Consider the following 16,283-nt stretch of genomic DNA (forward strand, 5'->3'; position numbering starts at 1 on the left):
ACCTGTAGCAGTTTGTTCGCGCCTCCATGGCTCCAGATCACACTTGTTCCATCCTTTTGAGTGAGACTAGATACCATTTTTGTTGGGTGGAAGAGAAGATCTTCGACTACCCCATAAAATATAGTTGCAATGTTGGTCATGGTATTGTTGAGTTCTCCTTCAGCGTATGCAACTAACATCAAGACAGCCTCTTACTCGATCATGTTTCGAGCAAGCAAGAGACCAAAACTTCCAAAGTTCATTTTATTTCTCTTTTTTTTTTTTTTACGATAATTGTTGGGATTTTTCATCCCCTCTTATTGTACTCTTAATTTAAGTCAATGTCTTGTTCAGACAACAAAAAATAAACCAAAGTGAAACAAATGGGGAATGTTTCCCAACACAACAGATGTTCCAAACAGCAATTCTTTTAGAAGAGGTGCATAAGCCTAAACGAGTTAATCATGAACTTTCAGCATGCATAAATAGAAATTGACAGAAAATTCTCTGCTCTTTTTTTTTTTTTTTTTTTTTAATCTTGAATATATTGATGGAAGAGAAAAAATGCAAGAGAAAAGATTACAAGGTATTCGACTTGATTCGAGCAGAGCAACGACAAAGAAGCCCAGAAGAAAACCAAGACACGAGTATAAGCGTGGATCAAAACAACCGCAGCAAACGTGGAGGGAGTGAAAACCAATCAAGATGATTCGAAACAAGCATTTCAATTAATCAACGAATAAAACCCGGCGATTCAGTATGATGTCCTCGATGTTGACATTAATCTGCCAGCACAAAAGCTAGAAAGAACATCCTCCAACAAAATAGTTCCCAAGACAACGAATGCCATGAAAAATCTCTGCATCATTAACGTTGGGATCCATTGTTGACAGAACCAATCCCCTTATCAAGCTGCAGTGCCCTGGGATCAAGCGGAATGGTCCCAACTGTTAGAAAACCAGATTCAGCAAATCCATTAACTTTGATGGGCACCGAGCCTACAGTTACGACATCAACAGATTCAGTATTAGCCATCCCGGCAGCTGGGAAGGGCTTAGGCTCAGCTTGCTTGGGGCTTATGGTAACCGAACCAATCTTTAAAGTAGATACAACATCATTTTTTGCCTCGACTGCGATTTGCTCGGCATTTCCATGTTCGATACTTGTGTTGGTAACATCAGAATTATAAGAAACCTGCTTGGGAGCAAAGACACCAATCTTTATTGAGCTTTTTGGACCATCATTGGGCTTGGTAATATTTTCATCTTCACTTGGAGGTAGCTCAAGAACACTATTTAGCTTGCGAGGGGGATCCAATGCAGGTACAAAATAAGGACCATCAAAGCTTTTAACAAGTAACCTGGCTTTCTCTTCCTGCATGATTTTCTGACGAGTTTCATAGTACATGAAGTCATCAAGTAAGGACGTCTTTAACGTGAAACTTTTGAAGATCTTCATCATCTCCTGACCTTTCTTATGCATTATCTGCATGGCAACAATATTTGTTTAAAGGGTCAATTTTAGGGAAAGGAACGGAAAATATCCCATTTCAAAGACAGACCCAAGCTCCAAAATCAGGGTAATTCAAATCAAGAAAAGTTGTTTATTACTAATTGTCACTCAATGAAGCAATGTCCTCTCTACCAAGGGTTCGCTGCACATATCACATTTTCCCAGTCAGCCCTATTTAGGATTGTCTCCTCCATTACATCTATGTGAAGTGCTCCAATTTGTCTCATAAACTCAACCGTCTCTAATTATGATGCCCTCCACACATTTTACCAAACCATCATCTATGATTTGCCTAGGAATTTGTAATTTGCAAGATCTAAAAATTAATGCACCAACAAATACAGTTCAACTTGAAGGAGCTATTTGATGATGATGATGATAAGCGCATGATCTGATGAAAGTAAAACTTGAAAAGAGATTATCCAGAGGGGCAAAGGCAAAGAAAGGCCTTGGGTAGAACATGGTAAAATATGCTTTTACAGGATTTTAATTGAATTAACTACAATAAAAATGACACATCCTGATAAAATATTGGAAACAGAACAAAATGGGGATCATGAAAGAACATTGGCGAAGGCTCTTAAAAATCACAAATTCACCTTATTTATTTAGATATATTGTCCAAGATACTCGTAAAAAAAATTGTCCCATAGACGTTTGAATGGTGAAAAGGAATAGCCAACCCCAAAATACTCGGGGTTAATGTCTAAAATATTGTTCACAGGGCAAAAAAAAACATATATCAGGTATTTTCCATAACATTCAATCATCTATCACTTGATTGTGAGGTTGCCTGGGCTTTATGAGATGATTTCTTTGGAAGAAAGGGACTAGCTTGGGTTATGCCTGCATTAGTGGCTAAGCTTCTGGCCAGCTGGAGAAGGATTTGTGGTATTCACGAATTGCAGTTGTGTGGAAGACGATTCCTATTTTCATTCTATGGTGCATATGGAAGGAGCAAAATGATCGGAATTTTGAAGATAGGCAACGCTCACAGGAGGAGATTAGATTGTTCTTTTTTAAGACATTATTCCAATGGGTTATAAAGTTATTGACTTCAATGGACTTGATTTTTATGATTTCCTTGTATCTATTTCTTCCTCTTAATTATGTGTTTTCTCTTATGTACTTCTTGTGTACTTGGACAATGCCTGATTTTCCATAATGAATAAAATATTTTACTTACCAGAAAAATTTTATACAACATTCAAAGCAATAATGGCATATTCATGTCTCAACCAAATGGCTCATAAACCATGTTGGTCTATGATGGGTTCATCACAACTTGGTCAGCACAAACCCACTAAAATCGAGCAAACAATGCAAAACAAAATAAACCACTTGAATGAGTGAAGCCATAAATTGTACGATGTCCAACTAAAAACCGAATGAAGTTCTAACCACAGTATGCTGCCACATTCAAAATATTTCCTAAAGAAACCCAATGCAGTAAACCCAACAGGTAGACATACCTCTTGTGTGTCTCTGCTATTAGTCACTGGTTTGTTCTCGTTATTTTCTAAAATTATGTGTCTAAAATTGGTGTTCGGGACATCTTTGATGATGTGCCACTTCACAGGGAAGCTCCCACTCCATTTATCTTGCTGCCAAAAATCCATATCCTTATTGAAGTCAACTGGGCCAACCATCTCTGCAACACCACAGAATTGACCACTTGCATTAACCTGTTCAAAACAACCTAACATGAGTACGGCTCATAAAACAAGAAGACACTTTCTGCTTCAGAAAGTTGGCAGAGAATAGAGAAATCTGTGAAGTAACAATGTGAATAAATAGCCATACTATACAATAAGAAAACTCACAGAGAAGAAGAGGAAGATAGGACAGCTTCTAGTCTTTCCTGCACCTATTCTCTGTGCATCTTCATAAGCAGTATCCAACTTCTTGTTTCCATGGGGTGTAGATGACCAAACGTTATACTTAATGCTCTTGTGCACATCATCCTCACTGTATGATTTTATTACAAAAAACTTTGCATCCACGTAATCAATGGGAAATTCATCCTTGTTATACTGATCAGTAGAGATAATAATATTTCCCTGCACATGCTCTCCAGCCCTGTTTGTGTAGGCTTTGACAGCCAGTTGATTTTTTGATCTGTTAATTCTAGGGCCCCGATTCTGCTCACCCAATGCATCTGGGCTTCCAATTGCCTCATTCATTGCTCTACCAACATGGATCTTGGGCCGTATCTTGGCCCCTCCAGCCTGTCCGTAAGCACTTGATCCAAAACCAGATAAACCATTACCGATAGGGAGAGTTACTTTCAATTGGTTTTGATGAGATAGAACCTTTCCATTGGAAATGTTATCCACGGCTGGAACTGAGCCAGAGGCATTTCTACTCTGTAATAGAAATGAAGAATCAGAAGTGCGAAAGAGAACCACAGTATGAATGCCAACAGTTTGACCCATGAATTTTTTTTATAGATAGTTTGACACATGAAAATTACTAGATAATATCACCTAATTTAATGTTTATTCTTGCTCTAACTAGCCCTTAAGGAGGGATCTGTATAGGGCATCGAGCCACCTTTTTCTTCTTATGTTTGGTTTTTTCTTTTCCTTTTTTTTTTTTTTTTTTTTGGGGGGGGGGGGGTGGATGGAAGGTAGGGCTGGGAATTATTAAGACCTTTGATAGAAGCAAAAACATCATACCTGAAGAACATTTGTTGAAACCGGAGAGGGGAAACTACCAGCAGCACTCCCATATATTGTAGATTGTTTGCTAGGTCCAACATGGGCTCTTGGGCCTTCTGATACCCTGGCCAGGGAACTTGTCTGATTCGGAACAGATTTTAGGGAGTTCCTAGGCAAGGCTCCTGTAGCTGAACTGAAGTTCTGTTTCAAACCTCTTCCTTCAGGCCTATTCATTGATGCACCGGTATCATACAAGGGTTCGGCTGAAGTACTAGGGACAATATCTTGTTGAACGAAGAAGGGAACATAAGCAGGAGGAGAGACAGGGTTCTGATAAGGGGGGATAGTGTAATACTGCTGTGCCCCTACAAATTGACTTTCAACACCTATCATAGCACCAGGTATATAAGGATTATATGGGTTGTATGGCGACTGTGCATATCCATAGCCAGGCGTATAATATACATAAGGCGAACTTTCATTTTGTGCACCCTGAAGCAGAATCATTTGAAGTTCAGAACAGCAACATCTTCCATGTTATCAATTAGAAACTCATGGGTTTTGAGTGTGGGTGTGGGTGTTGAGAGAGAGAGAGAGATTTCACTAACCGCATACTGTATATCTGGACTATCTACACCAAAAATCCTTTGGTGGTCCTCCCATTCGCCAGGTGATTCAAATCCTATCAACATTCAATGAACAAGATACAAAAAGTGAGAAACTACCAGGCACAGTCCTAGTCTACTGAAAATAGGGCATTGAAGTTTACCTGTACAATAATATCCATAGTTGGTGGCAGCAGGATAATACAAGCCCTGATCAACAACAAATTCAGGGGCTCCTTCGTTGTACATGGCTCCAATTTGTTCAAGTAATGGACTTGTCAAGTGTGGGTTTGATTCAGCACCTTGAATCTAAAACTCAATGCATGGAGATGTTATTGAACGTCTACCTAACTAAAAATTATACAAAAACTGACGTTACAAGACCATTGAACAAATAATTGACTAAGGGATGGCTAAAAAGAAAGAAATTCTGCCAATTATTGAGGAAGTACCAGATAAGTCTCTGTGTTTCCATGTTCAGAAACATTATACATTTCCATTCCAGGACTGCCACCCCTATACATGAGAAATAAAAAGTAAGCATACACTACATTTCAACATGCCCTACTGAAAAAAAGGGGCATTAAGAGAACTATGCTGACAAGATTCATAACAGGGAAGTGCAGACCATTTCATTGGAAACACTAACAGCACTTTTAACTTCTACTTAACAAAGAGTAACAAACTCCCAAATAACAAGTCGCCAAAAGGAGCTCAAGACGTTTATCCATATCAGATAGCTCCATGAGAAGGCAATCAGCATGTTAATTGGGAAAAAGAAAGTGGGGTGGCAAGGATAGCATACCCAAAGACCAATTCCAGACCAGAAAAAGCTGTGAAATATATCCTATTGAATCGATCAAATTTTTTTATCCCTCTGGAATGAAAACCCACTCAGCCTTCAGGGATCAACTTCTAATTACAAAAAAACTTAATACATCCAATAGGATGATGATCTTCAAATCCTAACCATTATTTTTAATCAATGGCACGTTGAGTATGCAGAATGAGTATTCCTATTCTTTTTTTTTTTTATAGGTAATAGAAGGGGATGAAAGTGGCACCCCTGGGATTCAAACCCAGGACCACTAGAATGAGTATTTCTATTCTTGAGCAATGCTATTCCCATTCCTTTAGGAATGGAAATGGAGGTTCCTATCTTTTGACTGGTGGCAATAGATAAGTTTCACATAGGAATTAATGCAAATTCCTAAAGTATCCAAGCCCCAAAAAATAAACCACCCCTAATGGCAGCACATGAGTGGTCCAACCAACACCAAATCCCGATTCCAAGGGTGGACTGACCACCCCCCACCACTTTGTGGGGGGCCAACTCCCAAATGTCAAAGATTTTCTTTTTAGTTTGAGAGTTTGTAAATTTGTTTAAAAAAATTCCACGCCAAGCAATAGATATTCCCCTCATTTAGAGGAATAGCTATTCCTCATTTTGGGGAATGGATATCCATAGGGAATAGCTATTCCTCAAAACACTAACCAAAATAGGGAATAGTCGCCCATTCCATGCAAATTTTTTCATCTTTTCATTTACAATTATATAATATCCTTAATTTTTCCTTGCTTCATAGTATATCATTAATTTTTATTATGAGATGGAGAAGTCCGAACCATTTGATCGGAGATAATGATTAGCACCTGAAGAGCTCCAACGTGAGGTACCTTGGGAAATCTAAAGATCCCAATCCCCTCCATCAGTCACGACTATTGTACCAAAAATGACATCACTATATAACTAAGGACAGCAAAAACAAACCATCAGAGAAGCTTTTCTAGCAAGTAACACTTTGAATCCTGCCCCCCCAACCCAACACCAAAACAATAAAACCCCAACTCTTAAATTATGTACCGCAGCTTCCAACTACCAAATACATATGTTTGCGAGTATTTATGTCTGCATATGCCGTTTAAACTAAACTAGACGAGTCACAAACAGCAAACAGAAACCCCTCAACCACACACATACACAAATTCGAATTTCAAATCCAAATAAGCATGGCAATCCAATAGTTAAAATAGCGATTCGCACAAATAACAAAACCTCCCTCCCAAATCTATAAAACAAGAGCGTCCACTCTAAGATTGAACAGCTGATACACGAATTCAAAAACAAAACCATAATAAAACTTAAAAGAAACAGAATCTGTAATTGAACTTGAAAGCTTTACGCGCCACGGAGTACCTGAACCCAACCACTACAGCTACAAGGGCTGAAATGAAAAATAAAGATGAAAGTCGAGTAGCAAGGATTATTACCAAAAAAAAAAAGAGGAGCTGAATCAGACCATGGTTTGGGAGGGTAATTGGATTAATTAGAGAGAGAGGAAAGGGCTTTCTGCAGCATATTTTGTGCGAAGGAAACGCACTTAAAAAACCCTAGGGGAAAGGAAGGAAAGAAAACTTGAAAAGAAGGCGGTTGCAACAGGGAGGGGAAATAGATTCCCAATCGATACGAAGCGTTTTACTGTAATTTACTTGTGACGATAATACCCCTACAAGGCGTCAGAAGTATCTAGATTGCCACTGTCATTAAAACTCGGATTGGGTGGCTATCCTTGTAGCGATGCTGCTTAGAGTTACCTACCCCTTTTCTTCTTTTAGCCATTTATTACTCTCTCTTTTTTCTTATAATGTTGGCAAATTATTATGTATTAATATAAGAAGAACTTACTGAGAATAGTTCTCAGTCAGAACTAACAATCTTTTATCTAATGTGCTCAAATTATCAAATGAAAAGGTTTTTAACTATGAGTCCAATGTAAGGCAAACAATTATCACATGAAAAAACGTTTTTAACATAAACCTCGCAATGTTGTAACAATTGTGAAGATAACCAATATCTGAGACTCGGAAGAAAGATTATTGGTATATTCAAGAAACATCGTGACTGTATAAGACGCGTAGTGGGAAGACGACTTGAAAGGCATTAAAAATTAAAATGTGCACATAAATGATGACACAGAATACCAACCACGCCACAATTAGGACACGGTCACGTATTAAAGCAGCAGCTAAAGCAAAATAGCTGGCCCCAGTGAAACTTGCCACAGAATCAAGGCAGCCGACAAAAGTTGGGAAAAGAAATAAAAGAAAAGAAAACAAGGTCCAGACCAAAATGCGTGCGTGCGTGCGTATGACAATTCATACCACTCGAAAGTCAATGTGAGTACATTGAAGAGAATACACGGAAGAAACCATACTGTCCATCCCAAATTCAACAGTGAACAACTCTGCTTAATCACCACAGCAAACACCCTTTCCGATACTGAATTTCCAATATCGAACACTAGATTAGAATGGCAAATTCCATCGGTAAAAATGTTTGGATTTGTACTCAATAACTTAGGAACTGGTAATACATGTGACAAGCTGGCCTGCTGTTGTTTCTGGGGCTGACAACTGTTTCAGGATAATTGGGAATGGTTTCTGGATATTGAAATGTGGAACAACTTATTGTTTGATAGTCGATTGATGGCACGAGTCTATGCCATCTTCGAGATGCTTGCCTCGGTACTTCAATCACTGGCAGCACCGCAACAAGATCAATTTGCAAGATGCATTCCCTCATGTGCCACAAGAACTTTCTTTAATGTCCTGCATGTCATTTCCTCTTTTCTGCAGCCTGTTCATCACAGAAGCAAACGAAGTAAGCGGAGGAAAAATAAGGATGTAATGGAGTGCTTTAAAAAGATACGATACTTTTCACAGTATCTTCTTACACCACTTTTCAAAACATTAAAAGAAATTTAAACGTGTCCTACAAAGTAATATACCCTGCTGATTAAACATCAGACAACCTGTACTGGTATAATTATGATACCCATTGATAAATGCAAACATGTAATTTACATCATGAGCGTATTAGATTATTGCTGTTAATATTGACATTTTTAAGGAAAACAATAACAGCAAGTTACTTGTGTCCTATTGTAAGTCAAAGTAGAAAAATATCTACGATCTTCAGTTAAAAAAGAACCATGCTGTACGAAAAAGAAGTCACTGAAGTTGGACTACAGCAGTTGGTATTGCAAACAATCTTATCTATGTGAAGTTCATCAAGCTAATACCAACTTTTGATAGCACTTCAAATAAAAATACAGAGTCTTCAATCGTAAAAAAACATAGATCTAACCTTTTGGAGTTTCATTAAAACGGCATCTTCAAATGCTATATAGCCAGCCCCAACCAAATTACTCAGCTTATCAGGTTCTGCAGATCTTGATGCACTTGGAGCCTCTGTCACCATTGGTGGTTGAAGAGGTAAAACCAGCAATGGATTAGAAAGATGACCAGACACACTTCCCGTAGCAGCAACCTAGAAATAAGAAAACCAAACATCAGTGGCATCAAAGAACCAAAAAGCACTACTACACCACAGAGGATGAATATATAGTATTATCTTATCAAACTCACCGCCGCATCTTTATTCTCCATTACAACAAGTGCTGAACCTTTTTTCTTAGCACTCTTAATGACGACATCTTCCACCTCACCAAACTTCGAAAACAACTCTCTCAACCCCTCTGCTGTGTAATCTTCACCTATCTTCTCCCATGAAACTTTAAGAACCTTCTCCTTATCCACCCCAGGCCTAGCAGTACCTGTACTCTCCTTCCTCACGCCTGGGAACTCTCTACTTGTAGCCGATGTCATATTTTCCCCCTTACTTGCATGCATTGCTCGTATTCTTGCAATCTCTTCTCTCAACTTCTTAGCAATTCTCTCCTCTTCTTCTCGCTCTTTTGTAGAAGGGTCAGGAGCAAAAGCTGCCCGCTCCCTTTCCTCAAGGTCAGAAAACATCTTCTGTCTCTTTGCATCACGCTTGGATTCCTGCTCTGACCGTCGATGTTGTTGCTCACGCTTAACCCGAAGAAGATCATCGAACAGTTTCCTGGCCTTTTCATCCTTGAGAATCTCGTAGGATGACTGGAGCCTTTGAAAATTTGCAAGGGCTTGCTTGTCGCCTGGCCTCTTATCCGGGTGCAATTCCAAAGCCTTTGATCTGTATGCCTTCTTAATTTCATCCACGCTAAGCTTGGCACCTTCCTCACCTGAGAGCAGCCCAAGAACACCATAATGATCTACATCAATATCCATATCCAACGACACAGCACTACGCAGTTCTGCAAGTAAAAAGGGTCATAGATTTTCATTCAGAACTTTATCAAACACTTTTATGACGAAATTGAAATGATGCCCCAAAAACTATTTCCAGCGAGCAAAACTTGCCGGAAAAAGTCCTTTACAAAATTTAAAAAAAAATTATAATGATCTGATCAAAAAATTCTAAACCAGATTTTATTTCTAAATATCATTTGTCCAATTGGGCATTAAAAATGCTTTAAATATAGAAAACTAGATGTCCAGTGTGAGATTAGAAAAGTTATCATCATCAAACACGAGATATGGCACACAGCATGGTAAACACAACTTAAAAACATCTTAAGCCAAATTGCAGGCTACAAGCAATTTAAAAAATAGAACTCATATTTTTTTTAATCAACAAGTTGACCACTAGGCTGCACCCTAATGGATGGAAATAGGAGTTATCATACCCAAAGAAGTTGCACAAACTGAGTTGGTAATTACACCTTAAGTGCAACAGAGAATTCTGAATGCTCTTTGCTTTCACTATTCACAAATGATATCATCCTTGAAATGCTCAAAACAAAGTCCCAGCAAAGTATTGAAGAATCAGTAAGAAGAAGAACCAAGATGCACTTGTTCTACAATAGTTGAATTAAAAAGGCAAAAATTCACTTTGATCCAAGGAAAACATAGAGGGAAAAATGGTATGGTGGATTTTAAAACATAGGTTTGATGAAAAATAATCACAGTATGCAATGTCTATTTTTTTGGATAAATAAAAGTACAGAAAAAAGATTATGCATGTAGTGTAATTATTAAGCTGGTTACAAAGAGAACAGGGCATGTAGCTGTCATGGTGGGCTTTTGACATAGTCTTAAGCAGCTGGTGTGCTTATTTTATCAGTCATATGATATGATTTCTCATGGAAAATATGTCAGAAATGAAAAGAAGATAATACCAGAGAGAGAGAGAGAGAGAGAGAGAGAGAGACTTCACCACATAGGGTTTCACATTAGATAATCACGCCCCAACACTTATTATCACCAATCCATGTTAGAGGAATCCTGAAAGCTGAAAAACATTATAAAACTATGCAAACCCGTGTCTTCAACCCCTGTGAATAAATAAAATAAGACGACATTTGCACTCTCTATAACAAATAAAGGCTCACCCCACACACACACTTCATCGATTCTCTCATGCTTCTAGACTTCATTATTTTTGTGTTTCTTCTACATATATGTACTTTGGGGCTGGTTTATTATTGATGGCTTTAATGATACACATGTACAGGTGCAAAGCATGAGAATCACAAAACTTTGCAACACCGGGGACAATGGACATCGTCACAGTGAACGGAATATTTCCAGGACCAGTAATATATGCCCAAAAAGATGATAGAATTATTCTCAAAATTACCGACGAGACACCATACAACACTACAATCCACTGGTAAAAACCCTAATGCTTTCCTCAATGTCAGAAAAGGACCAACTTTTAAAGACAGAAAGTCCCATATATTATCTCAATGCTGGCAGTACTAACACCATCAAACAATTGCACATAACACGAATAACATTCCAAACTAAAACCAAATTTTTATATAACATATATTACAGGAAAGTTGCATCCGAACTCTCCTTTCCATTTTACTCAATAACTCATATTTTTGAACTCTGTTTTCATGAAAACCTAACAGAAAAAATACCCAAACATGCTAAAATCGATATCAGTCATGGTATAAGCATTTCGATTGTATAAAATCAGCCTGATAAACAACGGAATTCATAAAGAACAAACTTAAAATAACAAGTATCAGCAAGAGAAAAAGTTGAAATTTCTAAAAAGATAAGAGTACCAAAAGCGGGATAAGGAAACCGGGAGATGGAATCGAGAGCGGAATTACCGTGAGATATAGAGAGACGGGCGAAATCGGAGAGGGAGTGAGAGAAACGGACAGAGAGAGAGAGAGAGAGTGTCTCGGCAAGACGAGTATGTAAGAGGGTTTTTCATCCGTACGAAACCATCTTATTTGGATTATGAATTAAGATTATTTATGAATAATCAAATAAAAATTAAATTATTTATTATATCTTATATAAAAAATTTAAAATTTTATAATAATAAAATGAGATAAATGGAAGTTAATTGAATTGAAATAAATTTTGAGTTAGACATATCTACCTCCAAACGCAATTTAAAATTAGAGAAATCAAAAACAATTTATAAAAGAAATCTGATAAAAGTCTGTCGATACCTGTTATTGTAAAACACTTTTTTAGTAGAGAATAAATATAGTTTATTAAATCTGACTATATCAGTTTTTGAGATTTATTTTATAATATATTTTTATAAATCTAACATTTCTCTTAAAATTATACACAAAAAATATAAAATATTGCGATATTTATATGTTATATCTTTCACTTTTTAAAATTATACCATTATTCCACCTTATATGTGAGCATAGTTCTATTAATTTATAAAGATTTTAATAAATTTCAATATACTGTTTACCATTTTTTTTAAATATAAACTTTATATGGGATGTTTGGTAATAATTATTATCTCATCTCATCTCATTTATTTCTCAAACATCATTAAAACACAAATACTTTCAAATTAATCATTATAATTTTTCCAAACTTTCAAACAGAAAAACAATTTAATTTTTTCAAATTTCAAAACAAAAATAATATTCTAACAATATTTTAATTTTATAATATTTTTTATTCAACTTTTTCTCTCTCTTTTTTCAAAATCTAAAAAATATTTAACTCAAACTATCTCATTACTATTCACAAAATTTTCATCACATCTCATTATTCAAAAATCCCCTTAGAATACATGCAAAAGGCATTTCCAAACTTCATGTTTGCTTCCAAAAGGACCTATCTCATTTATTACCAATTCATTAGGAATATATTTTTTCTGAAAAATTTGGTCAATAGCTTATTGCACTTTGTCTTGTTTAATAGTTGTCCCTCATATTGTAAATAATGACACTGAACTAAGGGTATAACCGGTATGGTTCGGTTTGATTTTAGATATATTTTAAAATCGAACTATTATACATCAATTTTATATATTAAAGAATCGATACGAGACTAATTCATTACCGAAACGGTTTTTCCGGTTCCGATCCTATCCAATTTTTCTCTGACTTAGAAAATTCCCAACTACAACATTGCAGTTTTATCCCAAAAAAAAAAAAAAAAATCTGAATACAAGAAAATCAACCCAGGAACTTGCATAGAATATCATTACAACAGTTTCTTTGGTAGTGGGAATTAACAAAATTCAACGACATGCTCCTCAAAGAGTCAAATCAGCCATAGTTCGCAACCTTACAAATCAAATAATAAACCAGATCACAAGCTACAATAACATCTCCAAACCAAAGAACAGAAAGAAAAGCAAATCCAGGTAAGAGTAATTAAAATTACGTCACTTTTAGTTTCAGAAGACATAAACCTTACGCTCCCAAAAATGAAAAAAGCAAAAGAAATACTCAAAATTTCCATCCATCCCTATAAAAAAAATCAGAAGTTCTTATTGCAGTCCCCGAATGGGGGACTGCAATACAGTCCTTTAATGAAACGCAGCGTTTCAATTAATCCTCAAAGGACTGCGTTTGAGGAGCTGCGTCTGTTCCAGACGAAATGAAACGGACGAGTCGCCCCTTCGCCCATCGCCCATCGCCCCATCGCCCCATCGCCCCTGCTGGTTAGAGTCCCTTCATCGCACTAGGACTGATCGAGCACACCAAGCCCATCGCAGAGCGCCGTCGTCGTGCCCAAGCCCATCGCGATGCCATCGCCATCGCCGAGTGCCGTCGCCGTGGTCATCTCCATCTGCCGCGGGCATCTCCATCTTGATGAGCGATTTCTATCTCTCCATTTCAGCGGTAAAACAGTGATCGCTTTTCTCTGTGATTTAAGCTATTTTCTGGTTTGTGATTCGCTTGAGCGTGAATCTTGAATTGATATAGCTTGTTTGTAAATTCGTGTTAAGATCTTTACTTGGTTGTATAAAATATTTCTACTTCTAGAAATGCACTCTACGTGTTTGTTAAAATTTCTGAACGGGTTCCATATGATAATTTATGTTTGAAGTGTATGTGTTTTTCACTTTCAGACTTGTTGAAGTGTAAGTGTATATAAAACTATTGGATTATGAAGGCTTATTTCCAGTTGTGCTAAGGATCAGTTTCCTGAAAACACTCAGTGCGGATCAGTTTCCTGATTCCAAAACATGAAAACGTGAAAATGTGTAGAGAGGAAGTAAGGAATTAGAAATGTGTAGAGAGGAAGTAAGGAAAACGTGAAAATGTGTAGAGAGGAAGTATATAATAATATTATAGTATGGGTTGCTACCAAAGCCCTTATATGTAGTGGCCCATTAGTCGTTTCCATTGTCATAGCAGCCTCATTGTGGAACTCAATTATGTAAAAGTCATATATTCACGTCTCTTTTGAAAGGCAATAAAAGGAGATAAAAAGTTCTCGTAAAAATTGGTTGATTTTTGTTACTTCTGCACATTCTCCACTTTTTTCTGTGGATGATGACATTGGGAGGAGCTTGGGCTTGAACCTAATTGGTGCTAATAGCAGTCTGGCTTTTAGCTTTTGATTTATGTCCTTGCATGTCTTCTTCATCTTCTGGTATGCTAACATTTGCCCAAATCCAATAACTGTACTCTGGTTTTTTACAAGTCATCGCTCCTCTCTCTCTTTCTTTGCTGCACCTAAAAGTATGCAATTAACACCAATGCAGAACTAGACAAGGATCAGTTTCCTGAAAACACTCAGTGCGGATTAGTTTCCTGATTCCAATATATTTGATACACAATGTCTTCATCGCATTCTTCATCTTCTTCGAATCATACTCCAAAATGTCTATGCGGAGAGATGGCATGGCACGTTTAAAATTATCGAGAACAACAAAAAATCCAAGCCGACCTTTTTATTCTTGTCCAAATTACAATAGAGAGGTAAGATTAAAATAATTTGTGATTTCATATATTGTTGTATTATTTGTAATTTATCACGCTAATTAGATGTTTGTTGCAGGAAAGGCCATACTGCGAGTACTTTTTATGGGCAGATATTGAAGTAGAAAATGAAGGAAAAGTTGTGTGCGAAAGAGAACGTCGACTCCAAAAAAGAGAGGAAGAACTCAAAAAATGGGAGGAAGAACTCCAAGCGAGGGAGAAAGAGCTTCAACGTGCAAGGGTACAAATGCATAAATCGGAAGATGACATCCGAAATGATCGGGATGAGCTTCAGGGTGTAATGAAATATATTAACCATACAAGCATGCGACCCTGCGTGTATTGGGGACTTGCAATTCTAATATTTTGTTGTTGGATAGGATCAAGAACAGTGTAAAATTAGTATAAGTGTATATCAAACTGTGTAATGTTGTTAAGTAGGTTGTAATAGATAGGTTTACAACCTTTATCAATATTGTATTATTCAAACTCATCAGCCTTGTAAACATTATGAATGGTTATGAGAAGTATTTTCCTTGCACTATATTTCATGTATTTTGTTCTACATTGAATAAAACCAATGAGATTATTACTTTGAACTAACACTTTAATATAACCATTCAACACTTTGATCAATCCTCATTCCGAACAATAATAACATATCTCATACCCATAACATTTCAACCAAGTGAAATGGGCTATGGCCAATGTTACAAAAATACACCAAGTTTACAAGAATACAAAGTAGAGTTATACAGATGAAGTTATGATCTTTTCTCAAATAACAGTCTACAGCGTTTTCAATTCTCAAATACTTTGATGGGGGCAGCAGTCTACGATGTCTTTCATTAATCATCGAGAGGGCCAGGGCATGCGAAGTTCACCTGCAAATAGTTTGAAATATTTTGTAAAACATTATGCAATACTCAACATTGTTTGTTCAAAACATAGACAAAAATGAATGTTATTTACTATTTACCTGAGAAATAACGCTTTGTTGTGTACCAGGCAACTGCGAAACAACAGCTTCTGGTGTGTTGTGCAGTATTACCGATTTTGTGGGGTTTAATACGTCTTCCATCCGTGATTGGGGCTACATTTGAATACATAAACAAATGACATAACTTATGTATAAATTTGTTAAAACTATATCAAAATCACATTATTTAAATATTCCGTACATTTTTTCTTTGTCACTTGCCACCAGCTTTTTTATTTTTGGTTTGTAACTTCTCTATTGTAGGTTGTCTTCTCTTCGATGGGGGCCTGCCCTTGCCTCTGACAACACGAGGGCTCAACACTTTCTTCGAACTTCCAGTTTCGGCATCAATGGAAGCATGAGTGCTTGCAACTGTGGCCTGGGGCTTCGATTTAGTGTAAATGTCATTCATTGCCTTCAACTTCTGTGTCATGTCCAGATAATTATCTTC

The 16,283-nt window shown here is 36.9% G+C and overlaps 2 protein-coding genes across 9 annotated transcripts; both read right to left on the reverse strand.

The window, feature by feature from the left end:
- Window positions 1-265: 265 nt before the first annotated feature.
- Window positions 266-7,188, reverse strand: LOC109001170 (YTH domain-containing protein ECT4-like). 4 transcript variants are annotated; one of them, XM_018978341.2, is made up of 8 exons: window positions 7,029-7,188; window positions 5,209-5,275; window positions 4,921-5,065; window positions 4,760-4,833; window positions 4,170-4,643; window positions 3,315-3,857; window positions 2,964-3,176; window positions 266-1,464 (listed from the first exon to the last, which is right to left on the reverse strand). In XM_018978341.2, the coding sequence occupies exons 2-8, from the start codon at window positions 5,254-5,256 to the stop codon at window positions 847-849; spliced, it is 2,115 nt and encodes a 704-aa protein (XP_018833886.1). In that variant the 5' UTR covers window positions 5,257-5,275; window positions 7,029-7,188; the 3' UTR covers window positions 266-846. The 4 variants fall into 4 exon arrangements, with proteins under 4 accessions (XP_018833886.1, XP_018833884.1, XP_018833887.1 ...); XM_018978339.2 differs by having other exon boundaries at window positions 5,209-5,272; window positions 7,028-7,188; XM_018978342.2 differs by having other exon boundaries at window positions 4,921-5,107; window positions 5,209-5,272; window positions 7,028-7,188.
- Window positions 7,189-7,675: 487 nt separating this feature from the next.
- Window positions 7,676-11,868, reverse strand: LOC109001169 (dnaJ homolog subfamily C member 17-like). Of its 5 annotated transcripts, none has more exons than XM_035691838.1 (5): window positions 11,767-11,868; window positions 10,857-10,924; window positions 9,185-9,894; window positions 8,904-9,086; window positions 7,676-8,393 (listed from the first exon to the last, which is right to left on the reverse strand). In XM_035691838.1, exons 3-5 carry the CDS (start codon window positions 9,866-9,868, stop codon window positions 8,373-8,375), a joined length of 888 nt encoding a protein of 295 aa, XP_035547731.1. In that variant the 5' UTR covers window positions 9,869-9,894; window positions 10,857-10,924; window positions 11,767-11,868; the 3' UTR covers window positions 7,676-8,372. The 5 variants fall into 5 exon arrangements, with proteins under 5 accessions (XP_035547731.1, XP_035547733.1, XP_035547732.1 ...); XM_035691840.1 differs by having other exon boundaries at window positions 10,857-10,931; XM_035691839.1 differs by having other exon boundaries at window positions 10,857-10,974.
- Window positions 11,869-16,283: the final 4,415 nt, after the last annotated feature.

This window comes from Juglans regia, chromosome 7 (genome assembly GCF_001411555.2).
Source record: "Juglans regia cultivar Chandler chromosome 7, Walnut 2.0, whole genome shotgun sequence".
Classification (NCBI taxonomy): domain Eukaryota; kingdom Viridiplantae; phylum Streptophyta; class Magnoliopsida; order Fagales; family Juglandaceae; genus Juglans; species Juglans regia.

Bases quoted from the DNA above. Each gene is read 5' to 3' on its own strand.
- LOC109001170 (XM_018978341.2), bottom strand. From the start codon at position 5,256: ATGGAAATGTATAATGTTTCTGAACATGGAAACACAGAGACTTATCTG. The intron at 4,834-4,920 runs GTAAACTTCAAT...GAATGTTGATAG, and splicing joins CTATGGATATTATTGTACAG to GATTTGAATCACCTGGCGAA. The intron at 4,644-4,759 runs GTTAGTGAAATC...ATTCTGCTTCAG, and splicing joins GTCCAGATATACAGTATGCG to GGTGCACAAAATGAAAGTTC.
- LOC109001169 (XM_018978337.2), bottom strand. From the start codon at position 9,868: ATGGATATTGATGTAGATCATTATGGTGTTCTTGGGCTGCTCTCAGGT. The intron at 9,087-9,184 runs GTGAGTTTGATA...TCTTATTTCTAG, and splicing joins TGGAGAATAAAGATGCGGCG to GTTGCTGCTACGGGAAGTGT. The intron at 8,394-8,903 runs GTTAGATCTATG...TGTGATGAACAG, and splicing joins TTTTAATGAAACTCCAAAAG to GCTGCAGAAAAGAGGAAATG.